The 16,118-nt window shown below is 36.9% G+C and overlaps 1 protein-coding gene across 1 annotated transcript; it reads right to left on the bottom strand.

Moving 5' to 3' along the window:
• Window positions 1–12,461: 12,461 nt before the first annotated feature.
• On the bottom strand, window positions 12,462–13,857 carry LOC129943403 (uncharacterized). The gene is made up of 2 exons (XM_056052827.1): window positions 12,649–13,857; window positions 12,462–12,590 (listed from the first exon to the last, which is right to left on the bottom strand). Exons 1-2 carry the CDS (start codon window positions 13,577–13,579, stop codon window positions 12,586–12,588), a joined length of 936 nt encoding a protein of 311 aa, XP_055908802.1. The 5' UTR covers window positions 13,580–13,857; the 3' UTR covers window positions 12,462–12,585.
• Window positions 13,858–16,118: the final 2,261 nt, after the last annotated feature.

The raw sequence follows: 16,118 nt of genomic DNA on the forward strand, positions 1-16,118 counted from the left end.
CTGAAAGAAATTCAGTCAGATTTCTAATTCCAAGCTAAGCAACTTACCGAATCTCACTGAATCGATAGGAGACCTTAAATCAAAGGTGAAAACGTTTCTGCCTTCTTGGTGGAATAAAGAACTGTCAAGTCTAAGGAAAATGACGAGGACAATTTTCAATATCTGCCACAAACATAAATTCTACCAACCGTATAAAGAATCTCTTAAAATTTACAAGCAAGCCCTGTCATCAGCCAAAAGAAAAGGCTCGAGAGAATATCGTCAATCAATCGAAGACATAAAGGACTCCGCAAGGCTCAGCAAAGATTTATCGAAGGAACATTGTAATCCTTCATTTCTAAAAAAGGCATAATGGAACCTGGACAGCCTCTCCAGCCGAATCTCTAATAATCGCTCGTTAAGTTCGGTGTAGAAGACTTCATTCAAGAATGGATTATTTCCATGGGAGTTATACTCGCCCCTTAACTAAACTGGAAACTAAATATTGAAGTACGCTTTAAGAAGGCCTGTGTTGCCTTCTACGCCTGCAGCACAACTTGGGGACTTCAGTCAAAGATGATTTAATGGACGTACACAGCCGTAGTACCTCCAATCTTAACATATGGTTCGGTTATGTGGTGGCCTGCAAGCAAGGCTTGATATCTCACTGCTGAGTCAAAGAAATTGTGATTTATCCAAGCTGGATAAACCAATCAAGGAGTCGTATTCAACTGTCAACTGCCAACAGCAAAGCCCGGAAGAACTTCATAGAGCCATGGTTTTAAGTAGACTGTAGAAAGGCACGGAAATTATCGTTTAGCTGGCTAAAAGCATACAGATATTCAAATGATGGCTAGTTCCAAAATCAATATTTGTTGGCTAATAGATCTTTCAAGGCAATATGTAAGCTAAAGAAGGCAGCATTCCTCGAATTCAAGGAGTCTATCATTTCATAAGAAACGGAGCTTGGCCGAGGTGTCTAATTATAGAGGAATATCCTTTCTAAATGCTTCATATAAAATATTCACGCTGACTTTCCAAAAACGTTTTAATAAATGGATAGAAGACAAAAAGCTCTTGAAGAAGTTTCAAACAGGCTTTAAGACAGGTTTTAGGACTTTTGGCCACATTTTTACCATTAAAAGTATTGCAGAAACATTCCTAAATAAAAACAAGAATCTATATACCTATATGTTTTTCGTTGACTTTAGTCTGCATTTGATATGATCGATAGACATGCGTTTATCTACAAGCTGTATAGTAACGGAATGTCATGGAAGTTCGGAAGAGTTATACAGAATCTATATGCAGATCGCCCTCCAGGTTGGGGGTTGGGCCATCGCGGTGACTTCCTGGCCACGTAAAAGCTTTCATAGTTGCAAAGCCAACACGCCTCGGATACGGACGGACTTACTCTTGAAAATCAATGCAAATGAATTAAGGACACCGAACTTCGGATATGCACGTGGAAGTTAGGTCCCTTAACAGATCACGTGCGGCCAAAGAATTACAGGAGGCCCTAGACCGCTATAAAACAGACATCACCCCCATCCAGGAAAAACTGTGATATTTACTATGGTGATTGCTACCACGAAAACCAACAGCACTTACTTGGATGCCGATGCGGCTTCGTCATTGGAGCCAGACTAAGGCAAGAAGTCTTGAGCTTTAGGTGCATCAATGAGCACCTCATGACCATACGCATCAAGGCACAATTCGGCAACATTAGCCTGATATGCGCGTACGCCCTGTTGCGTGGCCATATAAATGTTCATATACTCATATGTATATGAATATCTATAGCCGACGCGGCGGCGCGGCTGCGCGACGGCGACGACACCGTCTGCCATTCCAACGATGACGATTTTCCTTTTTATCTGAGGTGGCCTTATCCATCCTCGGTGGCTTGTCACCTACAGAATGGGTCAATGGTCCTCTGATTGATTTCTATTTTGAAAGTAAAAATAAATTTAGTAGAAAAAAATAATAATTATATATTAACTATGCAAAGTGATGAAGTTGTTTTGCAGGGATTCGATTACTTTCACATTCGAATCTTTGCGACACAAATTCACCACTCTACGTAGTTGCGACTTACCTTGATTATACAGGAAAATATTAAGGAACACCTGAAAAAGAAATAACAATAATAAAAATATAATTACTATTGCTAGAAATTAGTTAAATTTATTTAATAATACTTACCAACATAATTTCTGCTCCTCTACGTACGTCCATGTTTGTTTTGATTTTTTCTTTTGACAATTCCTATGTGTTACCCTATCTAGTCATTTCGTTCTGCGCATGCAATAGTAGCTTTGTCTCATTTTCACGCAAGGGTTAAGGGGATAGAAAAACTTCTACTAGCGCATGCGCAGGAATATATTAGACACGATTGTTCATCCACTAGAAGAACTTAAATGAATTTTTCCATGGTTCAAGTCTAAGATAAGTAGTATTAATACAGGATGAGATGAAAGTTTATTTAAATAAATAATTTACGATATTAGATTGATAAGGAAAAGATTAGATTAATAAGTTAAGATAAATAATAGGATTAATTAGGAATTTAGGAATTAGATTGAGATTAGAGTAATAGAAGAGGAAATAGACTGAGAGATATAAGACTGTAGTAGTAGTATGAATGTGTGAGTACGATTTCTTGGACGTGGATGAGGGGGGTTAATTATCTGTGATAGGGATGGAAAATAGTTGTGGGTGGAAAAATAGCGATCTCACTCAGAGGTAGTGGTAACTATTTACTTAGTTAATAGGAGAATGACTAGGAACTAGCCTTAGGGATTTTATGGTCATTCTTAAGTTTGATAACTTAGAAAATAGAAGTGTTAACGGCGAGTGAGTTTTAACGAACAGTTTTTTTTTAATTTAAAATCTATCGATTTTAAGTGATTGGAATTTAGTAAAGATAAAGAGTGAATTTCATCCACTTAATTGGACAGGAAATCTGGACAAGTTGTAGAAACTTTTTTTGGCGATATTAATATATATATAGATATATATAGCAGCAGAGGTTCAGGTGAAGATCCAAAGATCAGGAATTTTAGTAGCAGAAGCCTGAGCCTCTGCGGAGTTTTTTTGTTACCTCCTTTGAACTTTTAAATTCATGACTTTGAGGAAGGACATTCAACAAAGTGGGAGTATTCCTTTGTCTGAAACAAAGGAAATAACTACAAAGACCCTTAAAGTAGTTTCAAAGAGGGTACTTTATATCTACAAGTAATAGATATATATAGATATCCCTCGAAGAAAGAAAATTAAGGGATTTAAATATAAACAAAAAAATAGTGTCCAGTAGAAAAAGTTGAAGAAGAAAAGTGCAGAAAGAAAGAAGAACTTTAAATTTTTTTTATTTAATCTAAGTAACGTAAAAGTACAAATCAGTGAATCTAGTTCTCTAAAATTTGTTTTATCTAATTGAAATTGTTTTTAAATTTTTTATTTAAATTCGGTTTAAATTAAAAAAAAAAGAAGTGATTTTATAGGCTAAAAATAAAAAAAAAAAAAACTTGAAAAAAATAAATTCAGTGGTGGCGAAAGTGCTACACCTAGGTCTCAACGTGCTGCCGGCAGAACGACGAGGGACTAAGGAAAATCGTAAGTAAGAACCTTTTTTTTTTGTTTTTAGTTTGATAAAAGATCAAAAAGTAAAAGCCTCTAAGGTCAATTTTTTTATGAATTTAGATTTAAACCTTTTTTGTGTTATATACATTTTTTTTAGTTCAATTAATTTTGTTTGAAAGTAAAAATAAGAGAACTCGATTAAGTTTTTTGTTATTTTTAATGACCGAAAAATTAATAAATAAAATTATAATTTGAAGTAACATTGAAAATAAAATGGTGTACTAATTGGAGAAGCTAGTGGTGTGTGGAGGCTTGGCAAGGCCGTCCAGATGCTATTCTGAATTTTCTTTCGACATGACAGACTAACTTTCGAGACGGACGAATTTGTGACTGTTTGAGTCATTTTAGGGGCTATTTCCGCTACATTCGGCCATGGAGATAGCGAAGGAAGTATCTTCATGATACTTGGGCGGGCTGGCCAGACTTTCGTCAATAACATCAGACGAACGTTTGGGATTCAGTGTGACGATATTTGGGTGGGTTAGAAAGAGGTGCTTTAGGAAAAATAAGTTTACATTTTTAGATTTTTTTCTATTTTAGTTTTAGTTAGGGTTTAGTTTTCTTTTAATTTTTTTTATAATTTCTTTTTTTATTAATTATTATTATTATTATTATTTTTTCTTGGTGAAGGTTTTTTTTTATTATATTAGATTAGTCATTTTATTTTTTTTTTGATTTTTTTTAAACTTAATTTCGAAGCACCGATTTCAAATTTCTTTTAGATATCGTCAAAGTTCTCAGGTTTGTGTCATTTACATTTTGTAGTTACCTTAGGCACGAATTAAATGAATGTTTAGTCGAGCAGGAGGTGTACTGGGAGGTGGCAAGAACCACCCCACGCACCGAGCTGAGCCGTGCAATCACAAGCGTGCTGAAGCCTCTTCCAGTACTCCAAAGCATTCCCCCGTGGAGACCTGGCTCCTAACAGCCCCCACAGAAGAGGAAGACAAAAGATAAGTTCTTTGAGCTCTTAGGCAAAACATATGAGCAGCTACGATATCAAAATAAAAATCAAAAATGGAATAATCGGGAGGAACAGGCTGCACGACAACATTTCCTACAACGGATTCAGGCTCATAAATTTTGCTGGGGGCGAAACGTCATGGTAGCCAGTACGCGATTTCCACACCACAACATCCACAAAGGAACTTGGACTTCTCCAGACCAATCTACCGTCAACCAGATTGACTATATTGCGATCCACCCCAGACACGCTTCCACCATCATGGATGTACGAACATTCCGAGGAGCTAACATCAACTCGGACCACTACCTCGTTGTAGCCAAGGTAGCACTTCGAATTTCCAGACCCAAGGCAAAACAGGGAGCAGCTGGGAGAAGGTACAACGCCGACGGGTACAATCGGCAGAGATCGCCAAAACCTTTTTCGACCGAGTTACAAGTAACCTCGCACGAAGTTCTTTGCCGCAAACACAATGTATTGAAAACCAGTTTCAACATTGCCAAGATGCAATCAGAGAAGCCGCCTCTGATGTGCTGGGTTTCAAACAGACACCAACAAGGAACCCCTGGTTTGATGAGGAATGTCGGCATGCAAATGCAGCCAACCAACAGGCACACCAAGCAGCGCTGCATAAAAGGACGAGAGCTGATCATGAGCTCTATGAGTAGAAGAGGCGAGAGGAACGCCGACTTCTCAGAAGGGAAAAGAGAGGGCATGAGAAGCATGCGGTCGAAGATGTTGACAGGTTTAAAAGCAGGAATGAAGTTCAAAAGTTTTATGAACTGGTGAAACGAAATTCACAGGCACATAAACCTAGAACCGAAGGCTGCAAAGACGAAAGTGGAAACATGGTAGTGGAACCGCAGTCAATGCTGAGGATATGGAAGGACCACTTCTGCAGACTGAATAACGGCGACGACGAATTGAATTCCGCTGTCAGGCAGGATGATCCATGCAACATAGACGGCGAAAGCCCACAATCCCGTCCTCCCGACTTAGACTAAGTTAAGATTGCCATATCTAAGCTGAAGTCTAATAAAGCCGCTGGAGCGGATGGCTTGAATGCCGAGCTCTTTAAAGCAGCTGGAGATAAGTTGGTTAGGAGCATGCACCAACTTATCTGTAAGATATGGTCGGAAGAAAGCAAGCCCGATTAATGGAACCTCAGTATTGTTTGCAAAATCCTAAAAAAAGGAGACCCTCTAAACTGTACCAACTATAGAGGATTCAGTCTACTTAACATCGCTTATAAAATCTTCTCTGCCGTAATATGTGACCGTCTAAGGCCCATCGTCGACAACCTGATAGGTCCTTATCAGTGTGGTTTTCAAGTAGATCAAATATTCACATTTCGGCAGATCCTCGAAAAAACCCAAGAACACCAAATCGACACACCATCTTTTCATCGATTTCAAGGCCACATATGACACCATCTACAGGAACTAGCTGGACGAGCAAACTCTTCCGTTTGTGCAGGATGACCATGGAGAATTCAAGCTGCTCCATAAGGGTTGGAAACAACTTAACGAAACCTTTCGATGTAAAAAAAGGTTTTAGAAAAGGTGATGCGCTGTCATGTGATTTTTTTAACACCGTGCTTGAAAGAATAGTGCAGATCTCACACGTCAACACTAGAGGCACTATCTTTCAAAGTCTGTCCAATTACTAGCATATGCTGATGACATTGACATAATCGGGAGAACTCAGCGTGATGTCAAGGGAAACGGCAAAAATGGTTTTAACGGTTAATGAGGGCAAAACAAAGTACATGATGTCATCTAGAAAGGACATACAACACCGACGTCTTGGTCAAAACGTCACAATCGACAGACGTAACTTTGAGGTACTCAAGGACTTCGTCTACCTAGGCCCCGCTGTAAACAACACCAGTGCTGAGATCAAACGCAGAATAACTCTTGCTAACCGCTGTTTCTTTAAATAAGAAAGGAATTGAGTGGTAAAGTCCTCTCTCGAGGGACCAAAGTGTTGCTATATAAGACCCTTATCATCCCCGTCCTGCTATTCGGTGCAGAAGCATGGACTATGACAAAAGCGGATGAAAACACCTTGGGTCGCTTCGAGACAAAAATTCTTCGTGTGATCTACGGTCCCGTATGCATCGAAAGGGAGTGGAGGAGTAGATGGAACGACGAGCCAGAAGGGTAAAAGACCAACGACTAAGAAGGCTGGGTCACGTAGAGCGCATGGAAACCAATCTTCCGGCCCGAAAAGTCTTCGAATCCATACAAACAGGACAGCGCAGTTGAGAAAGACCGCGAATCAGGTAGCGCGCACAAGTGGAAAGTGACCTCATCCAACTTGGAGCGCTAAACTGGAGACATCATCTACCTAAGGACGCTAGATGGAGAAGTTTGTTGGGTGAGGCCCTAGTTCACACAGGACTGTAGCGCCACCTAAGAATAAAATATGAAATTAAAGAGTGCCGATGTCAGGCCATAATTGTTCGGCGGTATTTAAGTCATTTGACGAATAAGTCAAAAATACTTCGATTTTCATTTGCTCATCATGTATTACACCAAAATTTCGAACTGGGATGCTTTCGTATTTAATCTGATTTGGGCTATTCTGAACGTAACTATAATCCTTATTCCCGGCTATCTGATTGCCGCCAGGGGCTTTATGCCTGCCGATTTTGACTCCAGTGAAGGGCGTCTTGCTTGTCTATTGGTAAAGCCATTAAGGGCGTAAAGCCGTAGCACCATCCTAGCCTACCCAAAGTTTCAATAATTTATGTAAAAAAAATTGTTATAAGGGTTTGAAAACTTTCTAAATTAAACCCAGGGTAGATCGACACGATCAAAACTTCGACTCAATAGCACACCACAACCACAAAGCTGGTTCGGGATGATATAGTTTCTGCGGTCATAAAGTTCATGGACCTTAAGTTTAAATTAAAACTTCCATGAAAACTTCTTTATTCGAAACCTACATATCTTGGATTTTCGGTCTACACTCATAGTATAAACCTATACCTGCTTTGGATAGGTAAAGGTAAAATAAATCAAATCATTTTAAAATTAACTTTTTCTTCTCGGTTACCAAATAATTGACTCGTTGCTTCAGTTTCGACCTATAAAGGTACCAACCTACATAAATATTGAACACACTGCAAAGTATTTTCCACAATTTCCTCAAAATTTCCCAATTAATATTTTCACTCTTGTACAAAATAAAGTCAAACAAACCGACCAAAAACGATCCGATCCTATATTCCATACTTGATGGTATTTATTTTATGCACCATCTGAACTTTGCAGTTATATGGAACAATGGGGACGATATGGTGCGGTGCGGCTCGGTTCGTTCCGTTGTAGTGGCATCAAATAAATGCAGAAATACAAGTAAAAACCTTCTTTGAACGTACGAACGAGCTATAGCCATTGAGCAATTCCGTCCAGATGGGGTGTATAATTGATTTCCCTACGAAAACAATTTAATTCAAAAACTTAATATTGCGAGCTCATTGAAAATGTCACTTCCAAAAAAGTCAACCCAGCCCCTAGACTCAATATGTTCTTTCACTATACAAACTTATAAGCAGTGATAGCTGATGCTGGCTAGTGGCTGGTATACTTGAACCATCAACGCCCGCCAATGACGCTGCGCCGCACCGCTATGCCATAGTCATAGCCATCGTTCACCATACTGACCCAGTCCATTAGGGCCATAATACAGACTGAGGTGAGTACTGCGGTACTGACCGCAAGCCTATATGCCAATAAATTCCATCAGCAGTTTTGGAAACCTCACTCCTCGTTGCAGCTCTGCACATGCAGTATATTCACATTCATGTCCAGCTTGATGAGTGACAGCTGTATGCTATAACTACATAGTTTAGTGGAAGCAGAGGCGATTATTATTTTATGTTGGGTTCCTAAAAAGTGCTTGTGCATAAAGTCAGGCCTGATCATGATGGATGGAGTTGAAATTTTATAAACTAAACTAACAGAAATTGTGTTGTACATCAGGCAAGGCAAGTTGCCATTAGGATATAGCTACTGGTATATGGCAGGGAATGTACCAACAAACAAGTCTGATTTTATTATTAAGCTGCATTGAGTTTAGCTGATGTTTTGTTTTGGCCAGAAATGTTTGTTATTTGATTGTTTTTGTACTTTAATTCCGTAGTGTTTATGTGAAATATAAATATCCAGGCAAAAATTAAAGGTCCTTCAGTATGTAGTTTTTGCCTTGGGGTAATCAGCGACGTAACTCACAATTGCATAGAAATAATTGAAATATTTGAAGAAAGGGCAAAGACGATGTAAGGTATGCAGAGGTTGGGCTTTATATTCCCCAGCCTTGGTTTTTTTTGAAAGAACACACAATTGAAATTTTCCATCAAAAATTATCCTTAGAATTATCTCAGGTGCATCTCTTGAAGCAGCTACTAAACTGGAAGTGCTTTTGTAAGCGTTGGGCTTGTATAAATTAAAAACTTATTCTTCTCAGGTTGTTTAATTTTTTATTGGCGTCCTTCTTGTTCGGTAGTCAGACAATAACTGCCTGTACTAAAACTTACAAATGTCATTTTAGCTTAATAGCATATTGATGGGGTTACCAGCATTAAATTATTTGTAAATTTATAACATAAATTATTTGTACATTTATAACATAAATTATTTGTACATTTATTACATAAATTGTTTGTACATTTATAACATAAATTATTTGTACATTTATTACACGCTTCTTTTTTTTTTTTTTTTTTAATTTCTAAAACTAATCATAACCAAAGCGAGTGGGTGGGCGAATAATTCGACCACTGCGTGTACTATAATTTTCATTATTCGAAAGTATATTATCTTCAGGTTTATTATCTACAGGTGTTTCTGACCCTAAATCACCGACGGGTTGACTAGTCAACTGATTGGAATCATTTGGATTCATAGGCCCAGCCGTTGGTTCAGGTTCATCCGCATTCACATTATAATTGATATCTTTATTTTGATTTAGATATTTTTTAACACCATTTACTGGTGGCACAATATTAATGTCTTTCAAATTTTCTAAATTATTTGTAACAGGACTTTTGATATGCTCTTCAAGTAACATATCACTTGTATCAAAGTTATTATTAAATGTCTTAGCAATAAATCTACGATTTCTTCTATAGTGATTATCAAAACAGTCTTTTAAAATATAGGATCTATTGTTTACGATACCAACTACAGTGCCATAGTTCCACCCTTTTTCATTTTTTTTAAAAACAACGCGATCACCAATATTTAAGACAGGCAAGGTTTTTGCGTTTCTATCATAGTAGTATTTTTGTTTTTGCTTTTTCGTTTCAATTTTATTTTGAACAATCTGCTCACTTACATTGTTTCGACACAGTAGTGCGTTTGAAATTGGTTGTTTTGTTTTTGCATTTCTACCAAGGAATAACTCAGATGGTGAATATTGCATACTTGCAATAGGAGTCGAATTGTACTCCAAAATTCGATATCTGAATTGATCAACGTTTCCGGTTTCAATACATCGTTTTAAAATGTTCTTAGAGATAGCTACACCCTTTTCTGCAAGTCCATTACTTTGAGCATACCGAGGACTTGAAAATTTTAAGTTTATGTTACATTCCCTTGCGAATAATTCAAATTCATATGAATTAAATGGATTATTATCACATTTCAAAATTGTAGGGTAACCAATTATGTTGAATAAACGCAAAATTACTTCAATAATATGCTTTGATGTCTTATTTTTAAGTTGTTCCGCAAAGATAAAATTGGAATATGAATCAATTAATGATACAAAATCATGACCTGCATATTGGAACAAATCCATAGCTACTATATGAAATGGGTATTCTGGTGATATTTCTTGAACTAAAGGTTCTTTCTGATTGTTTCTTTTAAATTTTTCGCAAATATCACAAGATAAAACTATTTCTTTTATTTGCTGCGACATTCCCGGCCAAAAATACTTCATTCTTGCCGATGAAAGTGTTTTTTCGATACCTAAATGTGACTCATGAACCATCTTACATATTTTTTCTTGTAGTTCAGACGGGATTACCAATCGATGATCCTTAAATAAGAGTCCATTTTCACAATGTAACTCATCTTTATATTTGTGAAATTTTTTAGAGAAATTATCAAGTTGGTGAAATGTTGCCCAGCCATTCGTAACATATTTTCGTATACGACTATATTGTTCATCCTGTTCAAAAACTGATAAATACAGATCTAAGTTTTGCTTTGATAAACATGCAGATTTTGTAACCATATGTATTACACCCGATAAATCACTGAATTCAGAATCCTCCGATAATTGCGCTCGTGAAAGGCAGTCAGCTACCAACATTTGCTTTCCGGGTTTATAAATTAATTCCATTAAAGGATACTTTAATAAAAACATAAACATTCGCTGCAATCGCGGTGATACGTCATCAATACTGCGTTTAATTAGAACTTCAAGTGGCTTATGATCACTTTCAACGGTAAAATCTCGACCGTATAAAAAGAAATGAAATCTCTGACATGAAAAAACGACCGCTAAAAGCTCTTTTTCAATTTGAGCCCACTTTTGTTCGCTTTTACTCAAGGTGCGTGAAGCATATGCGACAGGATGACCATCTTGTGTTAAAACACAACCCAGACCATCCTTAGATGCATCCGTTTGCACGATCACAGGCTTATTTGGGTCATAAACTGACAAAACCGGATTAGACGCAATAATTTTTAAAAGATTTTTCATTTCAGTTTCATGATCCGATGTCCAACAAAACTTAACATTGTTATGGGTCAAATAACGTAATGAAGCAGTTTTTTGCGATAAGTTCGGAATGAATTTCCCTAAGTACTTAAAGAGTCCTAACAGTCGCATAATATCATGTTTGTTTTCTGGTTTTTTCATATTTAAAATTGCATTGCAATACGTTTCTGGAGGTTTTATTTTACCGTTTTCTAAAATATGACCCATAAATTTTACTTGTGTTTTTCTATATTGAATTTTTTCTGAATTAAACTTTATATTGTTCGCACGCGCACGTTCAATGACAATTTTTAATATACTATCGTGTTCTGACTCCGTTTCCCCAGCAATTCCAATATCATCAAAATACACTACAACCCCGGGAATGTCACCAAATATTTGTACCATTTTGCGCTGAAAAATTTCAGGAGCACAGTTTAAGCCAAAAGGTACCCTATTGAATTTATATCTACCAAACGGAGTCATGAATGTAGTGAGATCAGAACTACTTTTGTCGAGTTTCATATGCCAAAACCCACTTGCCAAATCAAGTACCGTGAAAACTCGTTTTCCATTTAATTTGCTAATAAAATCATCTATGGTTGGAATTAAAAAATGTTCCCTCTTAATACAGGCATTTAATGGTTTGGGGTCTAGGCATAGACGCAACTTTCCATTAGGTTTTTCAACAACCTGAAGATTATTCACCCACTCAGTAGCGTAATCAACTGGTGAGATGACTCCTATACGAATCATTTCTTTTAATTCCTGCTTTAATTTTGTTACTAAACTTAAAGGAATACGTTTTTTGTAATTTAAAACTGGTTTTGCGTTTTCCACTAATTTAATATTTACGTTGCCCGGCAATGCGCCTAACCCACCAAAAAGATCTTTATTTTCAGTAATGAATTTATCCGCAGTCTTTGGTAAACAAACGAGAGTATTCACATCTAGTCTTGTTATTAAATTAAACGTAACAGACGTTTTCAAGCCAAGTATGGGCTCACATGTATCGTCAACAACAAAAAATAGAGCAGATTGTTCCATTTGAGAAATTGGATCAACACAAATTAATTTAACAGAACCAAAAACTTTTATTTCATTCCCATTATAATCGGTAACACAAAACTTTTTTTCTTCGTTATTCAATTTAATATTAATTTTTTTAATTAAACTCAGAGGGACGCAGTTCACATCTGCACCGGTATCGATTTTAAATTCCACAATTTCATTATTAATTTGGTACTTCTTAGTCCATCTTGAATTAATTGACATATTCTTACTTAATCTACAAATATATTTCAAATTTACTTTCAACCCATCAATATGCTTTACATTAAAAATACCTGAGTCTGATTCAATCCAAGAATTCCCTCCAGAAAGGGCTTTTACAGCTTTTTTATCCAACTTGTTGTCCAGTTTTTTGTTTTCCGTTTTGCTTCCCATTTTGTTGTTGCTTCCCTTTTTGCACCATTTACTAAAGTGCCCCTTTTTTCCACATGTGCTGCAGACGATGTTGTTTGCTTTACATTCCCGCAAATGTGCTGTTGAAAATGGTTGATGTCCACAGTTATAACAGTGACGAGAAATCGCATTGATAGAGTCCGATAATGTTGGTTGTTCACTTGTAACATGGTGAACTTGTTGTTGTTGATTGGTTTCCAAAAGTTTTTTGTTGGTGTAGGCAGCTTCAAATACCTTGCAGGTGTCCACCACAGTTTTCAGTGATTCATTTCTTCCATCAAGAAGCTTAAGTTGTAACTTCTTATCTGCAATGCCAATTATGATGCGGTCTCTCAGCATCCGTTCTTCATATGAAGCACCGCAATGACATTTGAATTCACAGTATTGAATTTGTTTGCGTAGTTCTGTTTCGAATTCAGCAAACGGTTGTTTTTCCCGTTGGACGATGGTGTTATATTTGAATGATTCCATGGTAACATTTTTTAACGGGACACAATAATTATCGAACGCTTGTAAAACATCATTTAATGTTCTTTCGATGTTCGGCGGAGCTTCTTCGCCTTCTGCAACCTCTTCAGGATTTTGCTCGTTGCCAACTATGCCAGGAAGTGTTCCATCGTTGGGAAATAAAGTATTATATATTTCCATAGCACGAGGACCGATCAACCAGAGAAAATTAGCTATTTTCGTTGGCTCCCCTTCGTCCATCTTACCATTTGCCATCATGAACATAAGGAATGTTCTCTTCCACATAGGCCATTCCTTAACAAGGTTGGAGCAGTCCAGTTCAATTGGAAGTCTATTATTTGCCATTGTCTTCTGACACCATGTAAGCGTTGGGCTTGTATAAATTAAAAACTTATTCTTCTCAGGTTGTTTAATTTTTTATTGGCGTCCTTCTTGTTCGGTAGTCAGACAATAACTGCCTGTACTAAAACTTACAAATGTCATTTTAGCTTAATAGCATATTGATGGGGTTACCAGCATTAAATTATTTGTAAATTTATAACATAAATTATTTGTACATTTATAACATAAATTATTTGTACATTTATTACATAAATTGTTTGTACATTTATAACATAAATTATTTGTACATTTATTACAGCTTTACACATGAATGTCAAAACTCTAGCATAAAGCATTCAAGATACTTAATATGTTTCGAAAGTTCAAAGAAAAATTACTTATTTAAGTAAGTTCTTCGAACACAAGCAATGGAAAATATTTTTGGATAGTTATAAGACCCATCAATATTGGGGTTTGTTTACATCCTAATATCGTTAAAGACCACTTCTGCAAACTTCTTTGCCCTAGAAACAACGGTTCAATAATACAATATGCCACGACTTTAGTTGTAAATGATTCCCTAGACCATCACATATGTTTGGAGGAAGTCAAAGAGGCTATTGCTAGAACTTAAAGTAAAAAGAGGCTATGATGCGACCCACACTGATAACTTCCCATCCCGTCTGTCAATTTGTCTTGCTTAAAAGTTTGTCTATATGTATCGTATCAATTTTTTAAGATTTGCGTACTATTTTTTGTAGATTTTATTTTTTATGAAAAAATGTACTGTACGATTTTTCCCAAAATTTTATCAGATGTGAAAAACATTATTTTTCGTTGGGCAAAATGGTTTTGGATATGAAATCATATTTTAGTCGTAAAATTTTGAAAGTGACAATTTTTCTGGTTCTTGAGCTATGGACGACGAAAAAAACGTCTTGAACCTACGGACGTACGAACGTACATACACACGCACGCACAGACATATTTCTAAAAATCATTCATTTCGACTCTATTGACCTTGAAACGTGGAGAAATGTCAAATCGGACCCATTACAATAACTTCCTATGGGAAGTTAATAACCTCAAACTTAAATATGAATAGCCATCTTACCACAAAGTTGCAATAAGCAAAAACAGCACTTAGTAGCACATGCATGACCTTTATCAATGCAAAAGAACTCAGTTTAAGCTGTTGGAGGCAACTTCTAAATCAGTTTTGTGTTATGCGGTTTTCAGCACAACGAAGAAATTGAAAAAGTACTAAGATTTTTTCTGAAACGAGTTTTAAACATCTATTTAGTTCCTCAAATTAAATGTGTGGTCTTTTCAAGTTCTTTATTTCCTCTAGAATAAGAAAAACAAAAACGCCTTGAACAATATTAATGAATGAAGTGAAGAGTACACAAAAATGGGAACAAGAACAGGACAAGTCTAATATGAAGACTAGTACTCATTATCTTGCTTTGTTCGCACATCGTCGATCTTAAGGATCATCTTAACCAGCTGTGTGGCCAAGAGGAGCTGTTGTTTCTTGGAATTCAGAGACTCGATAACATGATGGTTCTTCATGTCAGAATCGCCTGTCAGCATGCAATCCACACCCAGACTGGGTAACTTCTCGGCAACCTGGCGGGATTTCAACTCGGAGAGGGTCTCAATTGGATGAAGACCACTGTTTTCGGCCAAAGCCAATGGAATGTTTTCCAAGGCAATAGCAAACGAACGGAAAGCGTACTGCTCCAAGGTTGAAAGTTGATCGGCTTCCTTAGCTTTTATTGGAGACGTTTATGTCCCCACTATTTATTTCAACTTTGAAACTTCCCTTCGATTATGTTATTAGGGCTGCATTCATCCAGAAGACCGTTTAACAAAACTTAATGTAACACAAGCAATTTTTTTGTTCCTGTATTGTTAACTGGTGACCCTTTATTAGGACAATTTACATGATCTTAAATAATAAAAAATAAATAAAAACTTAAATATCCCAAAGGTAGTAAAAATGTCTGGTCATTTGTAAAAAACATATGAAACACCACGTTATCCTCGGTTCCAACGCTCATCCACAATGACAGTCTCTATGTAAGCTCGATTGATAAAGCCAATTTGCTTGCAGTACAGTTTGCTGTTAATTCGACGCTACCGGAAAGTGTCATGAGTCCTTCTGTTCTTGAGAGCGGAAATGATTCTATGGGACGAATATTTTTTCGCACTCGTACAGGTGCAAGTGTACTGAAAGACCTTGACATACATAAATCCGCTGGCCTGGATAGTATTTCCCCAATTGTTCTGAAGAGGTGTTCTTTATCGCTGGCAAAACCACTGCGTAAGCTTTTCCATCTTTCCTACTCTACAGGTCTCTTTGCGAGCGAATGGAAAATGGCATTTGTCCAGCCTGTCCCTAAAAAAGGCGAATCCTCCTCTCCCTCTAATAATCGTCCAATAGCACTCACACCGTTCTTCCCAGGGTCATGGAAACGCTGATTAATTATCAGCTCAAGAAATATCTTGAAGAATTGAAGCTTCTTAATGACCGACAGTATGGTTTTCATAGCAATAGGTC

This window comes from Eupeodes corollae, chromosome 1 (assembly GCF_945859685.1).
Source record: "Eupeodes corollae chromosome 1, idEupCoro1.1, whole genome shotgun sequence".
Classification (NCBI taxonomy): domain Eukaryota; kingdom Metazoa; phylum Arthropoda; class Insecta; order Diptera; family Syrphidae; genus Eupeodes; species Eupeodes corollae.